The sequence below is a fragment of the Cajanus cajan genome, chromosome 8 (assembly GCF_000230855.2).
Source record: "Cajanus cajan strain Asha chromosome 8, NIPB_CcT2T_4, whole genome shotgun sequence".
Taxonomy (NCBI): Eukaryota; Viridiplantae; Streptophyta; class Magnoliopsida; order Fabales; family Fabaceae; genus Cajanus; species Cajanus cajan.
This window is the reverse complement of record NC_138524.1, coordinates 25,281,599-25,300,341: the sequence shown is the minus strand read 5'-3', so window position 1 is coordinate 25,300,341 and position 18,743 is coordinate 25,281,599. Positions and strand designations below refer to the sequence as shown.

The window sequence follows — 18,743 nt, the reverse complement described above, 5'->3', positions numbered from 1 at the left end:
CCTCCCACACCAAACCAGGGTCACGCCCTCCCTGTAGCATCACTTACCCAGGGGCCGTGCCATCCCTAGTCATTAAGGAGTACGCTCGTCCCTGAAGCATCACCTACATAGGGTTCGTATCATCCCTGATCATCCAGGAGTGAATCATCAACTACCCAGGGTTCGTATCATCCCTGATCATCTAGGAGTACGCTCGTCCCTGAAGCATCCACTACCAGGGTTCGTATCATCCTTGATCCTTTAGTGTGAGAAACCACAATCACATTACAATCCACATAGTCTCTTGCAATTAACTCTATGTCAGGGCTGCCATATGTGACATAAGTGATGCGTGTTAATTGCCTCACTCATCCCACACTATGCGAAGGGCACGCTCGTCCTTGAAGCATCATTACTCAAGGTTCGTCTCATCCCTGGTCATTAGTGTGAGGTACCACAATCACAATCATAATCATATCCACACAACATCTCATTTCATCTCAATTCCATATTACATGCACAATAGATAAGTCTAACAAAATAAGGGTTTACACACCCCTCAAGTAATTCACATCAAGATCATTCATTCTTATCAATCAATACAATAATAACATTCATAAATTAATATTATAAACAATGGAATTATTAATTTCATATAACTTTAACATAAACAATAAAAACCCCAATTCTTTCAAAACCTAACTCACAGACACTTTTCTACAGTTTCGTTCTCCCTCTCAGATCATCATTCTTACAAATTAAATAGGCTAAAACACTAATTTGGTCCCTTATATTAATTGTTTGTTTCAATTTAGTCCCATTTTAATTTTTGATTTCAATTTGGTCCCAAACTAATTAATTGGTTTCAATTTAGTCCCAAATTAATTAATTGGTTTCAATGTGGGACTTCCGTCTAAATTATTTAAACGGAGTTAACTTTTAGCCACGTGGATGCCACGTAGATGCATACGTGGATGCCACATGGATGCCAATTTTTTTTAAAACACTTGGACCCAGAATGGCCCGTTCTGAAATCGGAACGGGCCGTTCTGGTTGCACTTTTGGTGTTTTAGTTTTGCATCCGGAACGGCCCGTTCCAGGTGCAAAATTAACACACCAAAAGTGCAACCAGAACGGCCGTTCTGGTTTCAGAACGACCCGTTCTGGATTCAGAATGGGCCGTTCCAAAACTGAGAATAGTGCCTTCATTGTATTTTTGATAATTATGCAATTTTGATCCCTAAGGTTTTAATTGAGTAATTTCAGTCTTTAAAAGATTATAGTTGTGTAATTTTAGTCTTACCATTTTTAATTGAATAATTTTAATCTCTCAAATATCATGATTGTGCAATTTTAGTCTTTCTTATTAAAAATATAATAATTTTAAAATTTTAATATATATATATATATAATGTTTTAAAACTATATAATTGTTTGCTTATTTAAATTAACATATATTATAATTTTTTGTAATGTATCAAATGATATATATTTATTATTATTAAATAAATAAAATTTATATATTATTAATATTTTAATATTATTAATAAATTAATATCAATAATATTTTTCCTATATTTATAAATAAACTAATAATTTGATAAATATATATATTAATATATATTAATATATTTTTACAAAAATATAAATATATAAGATCAAATATATATTTCTAATTAATATACTTATATTTTTGTAAAAGTATATTAGTTTATCTATAAATATATTAATAATATTATTGATATAATATCAAAAATTATAACATATGTTAATTTGAATAGATAAATAATTGTTTAATTTTAAAACATTATATATATATGTTGGATATCAGCACATATCAATCAGAATCTGTTGGAAATCAGCATATATCAATCAGAATATTCAATTCTGATTTGTAAAGATTTAATGTTAATAAGATCAATTTTATTTCCCATCCTTTAATTATTTAGATACAACATTTATAGGGAGAATTATTTCCCAGATTTTTAGGGATAGATTAGTGTGCAGATTTATTCCCTTGTATTCTATTTATACCACTTTTGTATTTTTCCCAAATCAGAGAAATATACATTATATTTTTCCGCAATATATATATATATATATATATATATATATATATATTAAAATTATTAATTTTTAATGGAAGAAACTAAAATCGTATTGTTATGATATTCTTTATTAATTTTATTAAAAAATATAATAATTTTGAAAAATATTTTTTTATGGTAAAAATTTTAAAATTACTTATTTTTATTAAAATATTTATTTTATTAGATATAACAACATAATTAAAATATAATTAATAATATATATTTTGTAAAATTATTAATATTTTATATTTAAAAAAAAAAGTTAAAACCGGAACGTCCCGTTCTGAAACCGGAACGGGCCGTTCTGGTATCACTTTTTGTGTGTTAATTTTGCATTTGGAACGAGCCGTTCTGAATGCAAAATTAATACACCAAAAAAGAAACCAGAACGGCCCGTTCCGGTTTCAGAACGGGCCGTTCTGGGTCCAGGTATTTAAAAAAAATTGTCATCCACGTGGCATCCACATGGCATCCACGTGGTATCCACGTATGCATCTACGTGGCATCCACGTGGGCAAAAGTTAACTCCGTTTAAATAATTTGGACGGAAGTCCCAAATTAAAACCAATTAATTTTTAAGGGACCAAATTGAAACTAATTAATTAGTTTGGGACTAAATTGAAACAAAAAATAAAAGTGGGACTAAATTGAAACAAACAATTATTATAATGGACCAAATTAGTGTTTTAGCCAATTAAATATATATTTCTAATCCTCAACACATACAGAATCTAATAATGCCAATAATTTTTCAAACAGAAATAATTATAAAATTACTCATAATCCTAAGGGCTCTTCTTCTACCCAATTCCCTCATGTAACTTCACATATAAATAATCCCTTTTTCCCCCGTACCTGGATATGAAGAAGCTGAATCTAGATTAGATCTAGTTGATCTCCCTCGCTGGGTTCCCCTCGGTCTGAAGCAGAAAGTAGAGGAAAGAAGAGAGAGAGCAGAAGAAAAGAATTCAGAATCCGAATGAGAGGTGTGTTTTTTTTTTGGAGTGGCAAACAACTCTATTTATAGGCTTTTTACGCCGAAACGTCCCGTTCCAAAACCAGAACGGCCCGTTCTGGTGTGCATTAATTACCCACAACGGTCACGCCCCGTTCCAAGCCCGTTCCTAATTAGGGTTAATGGCATATTTAATAGTCCGGAACGGCCCGTTCCATCTTGAGAACGGCCCGTTTTGGGCTATTAACTCACACACAACTTGGTAGTTTGGAACGGCCCGTTCCAATTCCGGAACGGCCCGTTCCGAGCTACTAAATCACATGCTTTTTGATAGTTTGGAACGGCCCGTTCCAATTCCGGAACAGCCCGTTCCAAGCTACTAAATCACCCCTATCACCTTTATAAAATTACCAAAATACCCTAAAAAATAAAATTGAAATAGAAAAATGGGGTGTTACACTGATAATCGATTACCAGAGACCATTTAACATTTCAATTTTGAACACAGAAGTTTCCATCCTCTGGTAATCGATTACATGCCCTGGTAATCGATTACCAGGCTGATAATACTAAAATTAGCTTTATGAAAACTTAAGATATAGAAAGCTTTTATTTTCCAGTTAAGAATATTTTTGTTTAATCTTTTGAATACTCTTTTGCTTTCTTTTTAAACCACTTATTCTTATATTCAAAAAGATTAAGTTTAGGTTTTCTTGAAATCCTTATTTTAATGGCCAAGTGAAATTTGCAAATTCTAAAAGTTCATTTTACATACTAAGCTAAGCAGTCAAGACTTATCTAGTTATTACTTGAGATCTTACTTCTTGATCAGCTTGCTTTAACTTGACCTTTAATGCTTTGACATCATCAAAACTTTGTACATATTTTCTTCCACAATAATAAAACAATTTCTTTGGTCTAAAAAGTCATAGTTGACTTTCTCCACATCAAGTAGTATAATTTTTTTTTTACCAAAATTTATGTGTTGTATTAAAAATAATATTACCCCTATCTTAATTATAATCACTTGATTTTACTTCATCAAAATCAATAAAACTGGTTAATATAATTATTTTTAATTAATTATACTATAAATTCTTCATATATATATATATATATATATATATATATTAATTAGATAATAGACTCTTTACTTTAAATGATTGTTATATTTAATATTAATTATAAATAAATTAATTAGAAATATAATCAACAATATATAGAGTATAAAATGTTTTTAATCATGAGTAATTTCAAAAATTAATAATCATCACTTATAATTAAGATAAAAAAATCTAACTTATAAATTATAATTAAGGTCTGAAATAATAATAATTAATTGGTAAAAGAAATCAAATAATCCAAAGTACAATTAAAAGATAAGAAATAAATGTAAGATTCTAAATTATAATACATTTGCACGTATATGCGTGCACATTTATATATTATAAACTTTAACTTTTTTATTTCATTAAACAATCACTTTACTTTCCAAAAATTTGAAGACACTAAAATCTTTGAAATGAGGAAAATATTAAAAAAGTATTTAAAAATATATATATATCAAGAATCACATTAACTCAAAAATTTAATAAATTTTTTTATTTAAATGTTAACATTAACATATGTTTAAGAATTAAATCAACAACAAATAGTTAATTTATACATTTATCATTTAATTTACACTGATTATATTATTGGTAATTTGGTATAGTATAAACAGAGTATGCCCAACAACTACACATAGACATTAAACAAGTCAAATTTAACAAAATTTCATCGTACAAACAAATTAAACTCAAACTGAGACAAATTTTAAAGGATATTAATAACTTCCACAGCCAAATTCTGAAAAGTTAAAGAAATTCATTTGAGAAAGGTTCGACGTGTGCCCTAATACTATCCATACGACGTGGAAGAATATAGAAGTGTATTTGTATTTTGTGGAAAATTCTTTTATATGATTTTCTTTTATAAGAGTATTTTTAAAGATTTTTTTTAATTTCTTTTATCAATTTTACATTTTTTAATATATTTTTAATATTTTTAAAAGTCACAAATCATTAAAAATAATCTTATATTATAATATTTTTTTATCATTAATTTAAAATATAATTTTTTATTCAAAACATGCTTTTGTTAAGAATATTAATTATAATATAATTTAAATATTAAATATTTATTTACTATAATTTTTAATTATATAGATAAACATTCATGGTTAAAATATTAATTACAATATAATTATTTTAAAACATTTTAAAGTTTATGAAGATTAAAATATATAAATTTCCAATAATTAAAATTTTAATCATATTGTTTATCTACATCAAAAACCCTATCAGCTCAGCCTCAGAGTCAAACAGATGATACTTGTTTTCTTTCTTCTGGATTTAAAGTTGAAACACTTGTTTTCCCTCCAAAACGCTACCGTTTTCTCTTTCATCTCTCTTCTACTTCATTGTTTTCTTTCCCTTTTCCCTCACTCACTCCGGTTCTTCCCACTTCACACTTCACACACGCTCAGCAATGGAGTCAGATCCAGTTACACGCTACTGCCACACCCACCGTATTGTTCTCCTCATCGATGTGGCTCCACTCCACCACCACCCTTGCTACACCCAGCGCCTTATTTCCTTCTTCCAAACCCTCCTTTCTTTCCCTCCACTTTCCTCTTCTCTATTTGCCTTCAAACTTTTCTTCTCTTCACTCTCTCCCCTCCTCTCTTTCTCTAAACTCCAACCCTACCTCTCTAATCCCTCTCTTTCCTTTGACCACCCTTCCTCCACTCTTGTACACCTCTCCCACACCCTCTCCTCTCTCCCCTCTTTCCACCCTTTCTCCACCCCCGACGCCTCTCACCTTGCTGAAAATCTCTCCCAAATCCTCCATGACCACTCCTGGGAACACCACGACCACACCTCCCACACACCTCGCGCTATTCCCCCTAACCTGGTTCTCCTCTTTTCCCCCTCTTTCACATCTTTCACTTCCCTTTCGTCCTTTTTCAACACGGACGCTAACCTAATCGCCAACCCAGCTTCTCTCTATTTAAAATTCTCTTTGTTTTTCGGTAGTGTGAGTCGTGCGTTTCGCTCCAGGGGAATTCATTGTAGTTGGATTAGTATTGATGGTGAGATTGAGGGTGGAATTGAGAGTAATGAGAATAATGAAGGGAGGGAATTGCGTTGTTTGTTTGAGACTGGGGTTGGGAGACTTGGGTGGGGGTTTTGCTCGTTGGATTCGGTGCTGTTTGGTTCGGCTGTTGTTCCGTTTGGCCTTGTTTATCCCAAAATTGGGGTTTCTTTGAGCTCACTTTGCTGTTCTTCTAGAGGTTTTAATGTTGGCGGGCAGTTGAGTCTTCGGATCTTGGATGTGAGTGGGAGTCCAATTGAGTACAACTGTTGTGATCTTGAGTTTGTTGATTTGAAGGTTAATTCGGAGTTGGCGAATTTGCGAGGTTGTGAAAGGAGGGAAGGGTTTTGGAAGATGTGTTTGGAGGGAGGTGTGAAGTTGGAGGTTAAGGTTGTGAGGAGGTGTGATGGGTTTGTGGAGTTAGAGGAGTGGTTGTGTGATTCAATTATGGTGCGGAAGTGTTTCGGGGGATTGAAGAAGAAAGAGAAGGGTGATTTGGATGGTTGTTTTGCTGATAGGGTTCTTGAGCTTGTTGCAAGTGAGTTTGGTTGTCAGTGGCAGCGGAAATTGGTGCCGGTTTGGGAGATGCTGTTGAGTTTTCTCTATAGGGAAGGTTGTTGGGCGTTGGTGTCTGTTACCAATGCCAAAGGTGGATCATGTTTGGGTATTCTGAGGCCTTTTACTGTGTTTGCTGCTCTCTTTTCTGTGTTAGGAGATCCAAATTTTGGTGAAGCGAATGTAGGACAATATATTAGGATGGTGGATGATGAAACTTGCAAATCTGATGGCAAACATAACGAGAATGGAGATTTGTTGGATTCTCAAGTTAAGAAGAGTGCTGTGGTGGTTGGGGTTCATCAGCGAAAGAAAATTAATTTGAATACACTTCGGGACCTCACGTGGAGCTCGTTCTGTAAGTTGGTGTATGATCAATTTGACACAGATTTGCTTGATGTTTATTATACCATGGAAGGTAACAAGTCTAAAAAGTTGAAGTTTTTGAAATGCTGGATGAAACAGATGAAAAAATCTGGCTTTTCAGATCTAACTTTGTTAGAAAAACCCAAGCCAGATCCACTAGTTGCCGGAGAGGCTAAGAGTAGATTGAATGACTTACCTCAAAATGGTGAACAACCAATCTCCTCATTTGCCTCCGCTGAAGTTAATCTTGAACCGGAGGAATCAAGAATGCAGGAGGATGCTGACCTAGACTTTAGGTCAGAAACATCTGAAACATTTTTCAGCAATCTTGCTGACAGGATCAATCGTGGAATTGAATCTGAAAGTCTAGACATGGGGGCCTTGGCAGTGCGACTTGTTAATTCATCTATATACTGGCTATGTCAGAAGATTGATAGGGAAACTATTTCTCAGAGTAAGTCTCCTTCAAAAGATCATAAAGCCTGTGGTAGCATGATTGCGTCTGAGCTGATAAAACTTTTATTAAGGGAGCCCAAGGAGATAGCAGCAAAGCATAAAAGCCAAAATCCATTCTCTCAGTCTCAAGCATTTGATTCGGAACCTGTTACACCTGTTACAGAACTTGTAGTTAAAGAGTATCCTTTGATAGAGTTTCCCTTAATTTTTGCATGTGATGTGTTATTTGGTTTAGTTCTAATCAGCTGTAATTATGGGATCTTATGTTCCATGTTTTTGGTTTTTCCTTAGTGAGCAATAGATATGAACTGCAGATTTTATTTCGGATGGAGATTTTACAATCAGAGGTTGGAAGTGGAGTTGAGGATTCCTGCAAACGGAAGTTTGTAAAACAAATATGCCTGCTTCTAGAGAACATTCAATGTCACATGGGAATGGGATTCTTTGGTGATTGGACTCTTGAAAATTATGTGACAAAGATCATCAAAAACAGGTGCAAGTTTATACACCATAGCTGATATATGTTTTAGCACAAATTATGGAGTGTTTTTGGGAATTAGTAGCTTCTATTTAGTATTTAGTGTGTGAACAATAACTCAATTTATTTTCATTTATTGCAATTGTACTAATATATAGTATTTTTATGCTTGCTTGCCAATTTGCTATGTACCAGAGATGGGGTTGAAAATGATTTCCCTAAAACATTACTTTCATATGAAAATAACTACTTTTCGGAGTTATTGTAAAATACCTTTCATTTTGTCCCTACTTTTATTTGTCCAAACTCCAAACCAGAAACAAGGAAAAAATGTTGAGTTTCTCATCATTTGTTTATCTTATTTCATGGAAACAATGGAATTAAGTTTGCATTGCATGAAATAGATAAAGCTTGTTGACTTATGATAGTGAAATCCCTAAAATTCAGGTATTCTCTCACACTTGAAGACATGGTTCAGAAAATCTACAACAAAATGGACCTGCTGTTGTTTGCTGATGAGGATGAGGCCCCAAATAGTTTACTCAACAGTGAGGACAGCAACAAATCATTGAACAAAAGGGCATACAGAGATGAGGTAGGTGAAAATGATGTCAGTAACCAACCTATTTCTGCAGAAATTGAGCCTGTTCAGTTGCAGAAGGATGGCAGTGGAAGATTCCAAAGGATTGTAAATGGTGAACATGATAAAAGACTAATTGAAGCTAAGGAAAGGAGAGAGAGAGCACGGAGATTTTCTTCTTGTAGAAGTTGGAAGCCTGTTTTGCGAAGAGTTTGGGCCCCAAAACAGATGGGTATGAAGTCCAAGATAGATCCACTTCAAAGGGTGCCTAAAAGGAAGGGGCGAGAAAGGGCAAGTTATGGCACTGTTTGTGAGACCCCAATGACAGGAAATAAGCATTCAAGCCCAAGGATAAGGGGTTCAGAAGATAATAACAATGGCCTGGCTGATGGGAGTCAACGAAGTGGCTCAGTTTCCAAGGCATTGTTCAAGGATGATCTTTGATGTGAGTAAACCATGCTTAACATCCATAGTGAAATTGTATATGCAAACTCGCAGAGTAGAATAACTCTTGATAGGTGTTTAACCACAAATGATGGAATGTAAATGACTGGATTTGGAGTTAAATTTGCTTTACCAGTGTTCTCGATACTTGTTCACTAACATGATCAAGTGATGTGCTACATTATGATTTTTTACTTACATTACTCATTAGCTCAACCAATAAACAATTTATTTATTCGATTGTCAAGTCTTTATCTTTACAGCTTCTGAGCTTTTTTGTGTATTCATGACCTGTTATGACTCCTTTCCATTGGGATGCATACTTTCTAAGGTAAGCATGTTAAAAACAGTTCTTTGATCCTTGCAATGAAATACAGTAAAACAGTTGTTTGTTCTTTGTGGATGCCTATCATTTCTGTCCTATATAAGTGAATCATAAATCATAAGATTTACATTGTATTCTGCATCTGCTGGATGCTCTTTACTCCATTCAATTTATTTAGAATTTTTTACATGTCTTTGAAAGTCTGGAGTCAATTTAAATTTTATCTGGAAGACTGATGTTTGATTCATATATAAAAGAAAGTCAAATTGGTATCAGCATTTGTTATAATATTCCTTTCGGGCATTATTTATGCTTTATCTTTTGAATATGCAAAAATATGTATGGCTTCTGAAGAACATGTTTTGCTTGTTCGAACAACAAATTTTGTAAATTTATTCTTATTTTATCTCTTATTTGAGTATGAGGTAATCAAGGGACGTGGGAAATGGAGTGAATCCCTGAATGAATTGAAGAAGACACATTTGAAACCTAGGATTGAGCCTGTGTTTGCTTTCACGTTTGAAACGTGAAAAATCACGTTTGACGTGGAAGCTACAACGTGTAGCTTCACGTTAAACGTGATTTTTCACGTTTCAAACGTGATAGCAAACATGCACTGAATCATGTGAATCAAGATTCAAGATTTTGAAATATAATAATTATGGTTGTGATATTGTTGCTGCACTTGATTGTTCTGTAACTGGTGAAGGGTTTAAGGAAAGAACGGATTAAAAACCCAGGAAATATTGTTGTTTATGCTCTAAATTCAATTGATTTGAGTCAGACTTTAAAATTAACAATAAAATTATATATTTGTTGATATGGTTTGGACTTGTCTTGTCAGGAGCCCACTAAGGCCAGAAGTTATATATTAAGCTCAAGAAATTCAATTAAAATTTCAAAGTATCTTTTTCAATCTTTGATAATCTAACATTGCTGCAGTTGGATTAGAACTAGGGGCACTAATTGAAAATTCTGCAAAACTTATTTAGGAGCTAAGTTGTAACTTAAGACAGAGGGTGAAAACTTTTCTCACAAAAGATCAAAGCAAAAGAAGACCAAGGTAGAATTTTTGTTCATTTTAGTAATTACTTGTTTGCAAGTCCTCCAGAGGGGGTAAGGCCAAATTATTCTATAATTTCTTCCATTTCTTCTGCTCTTTATGATTATAAAATAAACTTTACTCAGAAACTGTTGATTGAAGCTGGATTTTTCACAGACAGAAGCCAATTACATCGTCACAAAATGTTTACACGTTATGTCAATTGTTGTTGGCTTGATATTTTGCTCTCAAAGTTACTGTATATGTTCTATTATTTCATGTTTCCACTCAGTTCTTGTAAAGATAATTCTAAATGATAAAAATCATTACAGATGGAATAAATACAAGTTAAACTTATGCTCCTGTATTTTTGCAGGTAGCTAGTAGCTTATGCTAAATTGCTAATTATGTCACATCTTTTAATTTTTTAAAATAAGACAGGGGATTGCATCACACAAAAATGAGGCAATATTATGCATGTAGTGTGTAACTATCTGATGGATGCTTTAGGATAGAGGTGTATCTCCAGTGAACTTCATTTGGCTGGTCCTGAATATGGATATTTGAAGGGGTCTTCCACTGCTTTTGCTGAAGAATTATTTAGTTCTGATTTGTTTGACAAAAGCTGTCTCTGCATCCTCTTAGCCAACATATGACAACACTAAAGACACCTGTTATGGTCGATAACTCACTGAGCTTCAGATACAAGTGTATTGATGGCACCTCCCTCAGGACCACTTCCCTCCTTGACTATGTGAGTTCTTTCCACTTTCTTAACATTGGAGACAATATTTGGGCAAACCTGGGGAGAGTTGATTATTCATTACTATTGTTTTTATATTTTATTTTATTTTTATTTTTGTTTATCTGTTTAATATCTTTTCACTTATCCTTGCTGCTACTTTTCTTTTAGGAATTTTGATTGTTGATTCCCTAGGAACCCAATTATCTGATTATCCCATAAATAAAAGAGTGATCATTTAGTAATAATCAGCAAACAGTTTCTTGAATGTGAGATTTTAGTCACAAATGGAGTGTTTTCGTACATTAATTAAAATCCACTCCTTTATTCTTTATGAGTGATTTATCGTTGGTTATATATTTCAGAACTTGAACTATTACCATTTTAAATTGATTTTCATTGTTGGCATGCTTTAGAATGATATAGGCATCTTGGGTGATAATTTTCTTTCAGTTCATGCAGTTTAGTTGCATAATATTGCCTTTAGTAGCCCACTTTGAGCTTATTGCAAATATTAAAAACAGAAGATTTTATTTTCCTTGGTACTATACTTCAATGTTTATTTTCCTTTGAACCTATTGCAAAAATATTAAAAACAGGAGTTTTTTTTGGTTCCCTTGGATTTTAAACAGAGCAACTTAAGTTGAAATTTTATTTTGGGAATTGATATAGAAGGTTAAAATGTTTTCTTCCTTAGTTCAAAAAATCTGATTAATAAAGTGGAAGAAAAAAGAGAGAAGAAAGTTGTGTACATATAAAAATAAAAAAGAATGTAGATGTTTTTGAAAGAAGGAAAGGAGAAAAGTAGAAATTTAGTATTCCATTGTATACATATATTCTGGTATTTTTGCTTTTGGTCGCTTGGTCTAGTATCTTAAGGGATGCAATTCATGATTGTTATTTATATAGCTCTTGGTGCTCGTTTCCTTCCTTATCACACCTGATTTTTGATTCCACTGGGGTCGCAACAGCCCGTAAAGACTTTTTGACTTTAACATAATCAATTCTTATTGTTTCATACATATGATTCATGGTAAAGCCTATGGTAATATATTCTCCCTGTGAGTAATTGACATTTCTTATCCCTTAAACACTTATAGAGATGGGGAGGTGAGAGGTCTCTTATTTGATAGTAAACTTGATCCCAGGATAATTTAGCCTCTGATTGGGTGTTATTGTGATCATCTCTAGTTCATACTCTTCTCTGGCTGGTCATTATCTATTGGTGGGTTCCTTCTGTTGATCATTTTTAATTTACACACCTTGAGTAGGGATTATTGCTTGAGGAAAAGCAATGTTTATGTCTGGGGATTTTGATGTGTGCAAAATATGCAAACTATTTTTATTGTGTTTAGTACTTATTTCTATTAGGACATCATATTTTTATGTATGTTTTTAGCGTTTCATTTGATGTTTTTGTTCAGTTAATTTCCTTTGTTTGTTTAGGTAATTATTAAGAATGCGAGTTTGAACTTAATTCAACTTTATAAAAACTTGTAAGATAAGAATTGTCTCTCACTTATAGTTGTGTGCTAACAGCCCAATAATGGGTAATACAACAAATGTTAGAATATGGATTTAGATTTAACTTAATCCTACATAATCAACATGTAAGATGAGAGTTACTATTTACTTATATATATTATTTTCGCTTTACCACTAGTCAATGTGGAATTTCCAATTTGTAGGTAGAATATAGCTGTGAAACTTGATTGGTTGAATGAGCATAACTCTAAGAGAGTCTATCCTCAAAATCTCTCATTTTTTAGATCTGTACAAGGTGCCAAGAGTAAGATCTGCGGGGTGCCCACAGAAAAATTCGTCGTTGTGGTTTGCGATGGCAGTGCATGTCGTTTGCTATGTTTATCGTTTGTTGGAGTCAGAAATGTTCAATTTGGGTAGCCTGTGATATAAATCAGAGATACCCTAAGGCATGTTGTAAATGGTGGAACTGATTCGAAGACTTTCCTAGACCTTGGAGATTAGAAACGAACGTTGGAGATGGAAGAGGGTAAAGTGAAGGACAACTTTGGATATTTAACAAAGACTGCAGCTACTCTGAGATCAGAGATTGGTCGATAATATATATTACTTATATTAGAAAGACAGCGAAACAGCTGTTTAATATTTTAGGAATAAATTTAAATTATTTAGTTGAAACTGTTTAATAATTACTTCCATGTTGCATGCATGGGGTGATTGATGACTTTTGAACTTCTCTTTTGTGGGTTCAAATTAAGCATAATATCCTTGTTGCATGCATGGGGTGATTGATGTCTCACTACTCCAAACACTATTAATACAGTAGCTTAAGAAAACTTGTAGTTCTTTATCTTTAATTATTTTCTATTTTTAGTACTCTAGTAATTAGAATGTACTTGATGCAGGAGTCAAAGGCAGGGACAGTAGATCGAAACATAATTAGGGTTGTAGGATAGGGGTGTTCAAAATTTCCACAAATAGAAACCTAAGATCAAAAGTTCACTAGATTACAAGGAAAATCCATGGAATGATATCCATGAAAGAAAAATATAAGTTTATCTTGTATTACTATTACACAAAGAGAGCTCTTTTATTGGAACCTTAAAATTTACTGGCAAGTAATCCGTTTTCAAGCTCATTGATAATTTGTACAGCATTTTTATGTAAATTCAATTTTACAGTAATTATCATAATAAGTGCATAGAAATGATAAAATCTCCAGAAATTAATTCCTTCAAAGATTACAATTAGGTTATTTAAAATCAAAATATTATTATTGTTGACCCCTTCTCCCTCTGGTCCTGCATTAACATTACTTATATTTTGAAGATACTAGATCAATGCAAAATTATAGGAAGGACTGCCCCCGGACATGTTTTTATCCTTTGCTTTCCAGTTAATTTGCTTATATCTTGTGCAGATAAGGATTAGAGTTTCCAGTTCCACTATATTCTCTGACCATAGACTTGCTGCACTGCCAACTGCATGAAACTTTTGCACTCTTGTGTAATGAAAAGAGAAGAATTTTGAAATGAATTCACCTTGTTGGAAACTTGGAATTGGAATCGGAGGAACAAAAACTTCAAACTCATACAGGGAGTGACACTGATAGTTTTATCATGATTTAAATTCAAAATGGCTTATGCTTATGCCGTATGTCCTTGTGATCTCTCTTGTTTTTCTTTTTTTTGTATAAGTACATGATGGGAACCAATAATTAGGAGCAACTATGACACTTATGTGCAGAAAATAACTGTTGGTAGTTATGTATTAGGAGTACACATCTCATTGTAAGTTTTGTGATTAAGGAGTGAAGTTATTTTCAGTTTGTTGACAGAGACTTATGCTCTGGGACAGCAAGTTTGTTGTATTAGTGTAATAGGAGACTGTCTCTGGACAGCATGTGTATTGCTGTATTGTGCGTGATTTTAGTGTTCAGCATTGTCTTTTATTATATGGCGTTCTATCAGTACATTACTGAATCATTTCTTTTAAGTTACAACTCTCTTACCAGCATATCTTTATTGTACGAACGCTCATCAGGACTTGAAGCTGCCTTCAATAATAAAAAAAAAGTAGGTGCTTAGGTACACTGGCGCAACCAATGGTACTTTTAGATTAAAGTTTGTCCTGAGATTCTGGCCTAAATTACATATATATGAAACTTGCGTGGATGGTTGAAATGAGGAACACTTAAGTGATTAATGAGCTTCAGTTAAAGCTTAAAGTTGCAGATGCAGAATTAATTTCAGAAAAGAGAAGATTTTACTCACCTATAAAATACATGATTAATCAGTAAAAGCTTGTTAACAAGTATGCATTTTTTGGAGCCTATCAATATGGATGGGTTTAGAAGTTTCATGACACAGCCATACAATAATTTGGATGACATATTTCATATAGAAATCAGACAACTAAATTTTTTTTTAGATTACACTTCTGAGAAACATGCTTCAACATATTTTTCATTTTGTAATGTGTAGCGTAGTCCAAATTCGGCATTATACCTGTTATAAAAGAGAATAAAATTAATATCACGGGAAAATTTAAGACAAGAACCATGTAAGCAAGAATGGCTCAGTATGGGTAGTTCTTATAAGCAACTAGTATGGTAGCAACAGTGATTTGCCTAGCCAAAATTGTGCTCAATATTTTCGTTTCGAGAAAGCTATCTTTTTTTCCTGTAAACCTTCGCTGAGCAAAACCTATTGCTGAGTGAGAAATCCCGACATAATCTACCATTTTCTTAACACATCTAAACACGCTATACAGTTAGTACAAACCAAAACTGTCATAACCACAAACAACCATGAAATAACCAAGTCAAACACTTTAAAAGTAGGACCAAAATCCCCACCACTCAACTGAGTAAAATCATAAGAAATCTCAACATTTCCACTTCAATACAACTTAAAATCACAACATTCTCAATCATACATTAAGTATGAACACAAATCAAGCTTCTCTTATGATGGAGTCTTGGATTGAAGAAACTCCATGATTTTCCACACACCACTCCTTCTTGAATCCTTGAGAAGACTTCAAGGTTTGAATCCAACAAAAAGAAGGAGAAGTGTTGAAGGAGATTTGCCTAAGCTCCTCGGATAGAACTCCAAGGCTGCAAGGAGGAAATCTTAAGGTGAATAAGGGTTTCTCCTCGCTCAAGGTGGCTTTCAACAAGAGAAAATGCAGAAAAAATCTCTTATGTAATGCTCAAAAGTGAGAAATATACAAGATCCTAATTTATATATAGACCATGGAAGAGTACCATGGATACTAGGTTGGTCGAGAGTTTATATTTAACCATGGTATGATTAATTTTAACTCTTGGAGCCTAAATTCAAATTTGAAAGTTCAAATTTGAATTTCCACTCCTAGATTCTTGGAACCTCCATGTGCCACATGTGAGGTTTGCATCTTAATGTGATTTGGCTCACATTTGAGGTGAATTTAAGTCACACCATGTGCACTATTCACATGATCGGTCACATAATTCTAATTACACCTTAAATGTGTCTCAAATTACACTAAATATAAATTCACATGAAACTATTATTTAAATGACCGAAATACAAGGCCTAGAAATCAACCTATTCTATTTGACCAAAATATAAGGCCACAAGCAAAATACAAGCCCAAGTGGGTCAACCCTAATTTCATGGGCTTTACTGCACAGCCCAACTAAAAAGTGTCATGGATTTTTCCTTAGTGTTAGCCTAATCCTCTTCTAGCCTTCAGACCATAGCTCTAGTGATTGGGCTTTTCGCCCATGGACCTCCATCATCTTATCTTAATTTTCACACACTGTAAGATTGTCTTTCGAGAATCCGAATCCATTGCAGGTAATTAACTCACTCATTTGGACAATGAAAAAAGGGAAAAGGAAGATGAAGTGAAGCAAAATGAAGTCCTCAATCATTAACAAAAGTCTCGGACAACCATTGCAAAGGAACTCAAAATCCTATAAAAGAACATATTTTTTTTGGTAAGATGGTATTGCTATGAAACACATAAAGTGAATATTTCTCTTTCAATATAGTCTATTTCATATCCAAGATTAAGATTCAGATCCTTAACGTTTTGATTAAGGTACACAAGCCATCACCGCTTATGTTAATCAATATTGTTTTCCAATAAAAACATATGATAGATAAGATTATTAATTTTTATAATAACTACTTAAAAAAAGTTAATTTTATGGTGATTTATGATTGGTTACTGACATAAGTTTGTTTTTTTTATATTAGTCATGCATAAAAATTAATTTCCTTTTAAAATGATAGTGATAAAATGTGTAAAGTATATAAGACTATATAAACATCTTTGTGAAAGAATAAGTATATGATATATTATTTTTACCATCGCCGTAAAAAATTATTAAAGTTAAAAAATTTATATATTATACTATAAGATATTATATCACAAAAAATTTAATATTGGTAACGAGATGACATATTTTTTAAGTGAAAAACTAAACATTTTACAAAAGTTTAAGAGAAGAAAAAAACAATAATATCTCGAACATAGGATGTTCTTCAATTGATCCGGTGACTTTGACTTGCAGATTCCCAAGAAAGAATGCCAATACAACTCAAGTTTGTGTCGTTTCATAATTGAAGGCTGCGTTAGCTTGAAACTCTAGATTAGGCAACTCAATCTCTTACCCCACATATTACGCCTAAATTTATGACATACATTTCAACATTGATGGCTATAACCAATTTCAGCTTGGAACGTTTCTTCGCATATAAGCCAATTAGTTAGGAATAGTTTTTAGTTTTCCTTATCTATTTGTTTATCTATAGAAATTACAATAACAATTTTAAGGTTTCAACATGAAACTTTGTGTATATTATTACAAAGTTAATCTTAGTTCAGTTTTTTTTTTCTTTCTCTTTATCAATTTTGAACCAAATAAAATAAAATCCTTTAAATTTAAGGTTTAAGTATATATTTTAATCTTTGAAAATATATTTTAATATATATATATATATATGTTATTTTGAATTTTGAACCCCTTTTACACATGGACACTCGGTCGTCGTACCTTTAGACTAAGCTCAGAGTCGGTCAGTCTATATGTAGTTATCAATTGAGTTTTTTTTTAATAATATAATAATATTATTATGAAGTATTTATCCTAAGAAAATAGTGTTTAATCTTCGATAAGGATCGTGAGTACACACATGCATCTTTCTATTCCAATATAATTTATATAAACAATAATTTAGAATAAGAATTAACATAAATTTTTTAAATGACCAATTCAAATAATATTTTTTCGCAATGTTGCTTACCCCATAATATTCACCAGTTTTACTCTGTTCTTCAATGAACTTCCATTCTACTAATTTTCTTGCTTGTCTGAATCAATACCTTATAAAATAGGGTAGTTAATTAATTAATTCTCATTCTTTTTACGCATTGTTGGTTACCCCATAAACACGTCTCTTTTCTTCTAAATAGGGTTATCAATTAATTAATTCTCATTAATTTTTTCTCTCCTATTGCATCTTACTGTATTGTACTTACATTTTTTTTTTTATTATCTCTCTTGCTCCCTCCCCCTCTCTCTTGTTTTGATTTGCACTAAAAAATCTTCAACTAATAGTGGAAGTTAATTACTTTTAAAACGTAAAATGTAAAAATCACTAAAGTGTATTTTCCTTGTCTTATAGAAAAAGTTATTAGCATGTTTGATTTGGTATTTAAAACCTCTAAACACTCCTTCAACTTAAAGCAAGACCTTTCTTGTTTCTCAAATTTTGTTTTGGAAAATGAGAAATTATGGTTACATTTTTTTTAAACACAATCAAACATGCCCTACGTCGAGTTGCTTCGTCTAGATATATATGTTCCATCAAATAATATTTTTATCAAACGAACTGATCTGATGTGATTTTAAGTTTTTAACACCTATATTCAAATTAGTCAAAGATTACTTCAAACTAGAAAATAATGTGCCAAAGTTTCATATACTTTTCCACCCGCAGACGAATGCAAACATGAAATTTCTTACCCACAAGTCACGGCATTCACTATCTCCCAATATTCCCCCACCAACATTTTGTACACACACACCCTTCCAACACCTATAAATACACACTCACCCTC

The 18,743-nt window shown here is 32.6% G+C and overlaps 1 protein-coding gene across 2 annotated transcripts; it reads left to right on the top strand.

Annotated features, from left to right (window-relative positions):
* The first annotated feature begins 5,441 nt into the window (after nucleotides 1-5,441).
* On the top strand, nucleotides 5,442-9,285 carry LOC109789931 (LIM domain protein). Of its 2 annotated transcripts, XM_020348988.3 has the most exons (4): nucleotides 5,442-7,715; nucleotides 7,838-8,029; nucleotides 8,462-8,609; nucleotides 8,673-9,285. In XM_020348988.3, the coding sequence occupies exons 1-4, from the start codon at nucleotides 5,554-5,556 to the stop codon at nucleotides 9,036-9,038; spliced, it is 2,868 nt and encodes a 955-aa protein (XP_020204577.2). In that variant the 5' UTR covers nucleotides 5,442-5,553; the 3' UTR covers nucleotides 9,039-9,285. The 2 variants fall into 2 exon arrangements, with proteins under 2 accessions (XP_020204577.2, XP_020204576.2); XM_020348987.3 differs by having other exon boundaries at nucleotides 8,462-9,285.
* Nucleotides 9,286-18,743: the final 9,458 nt, after the last annotated feature.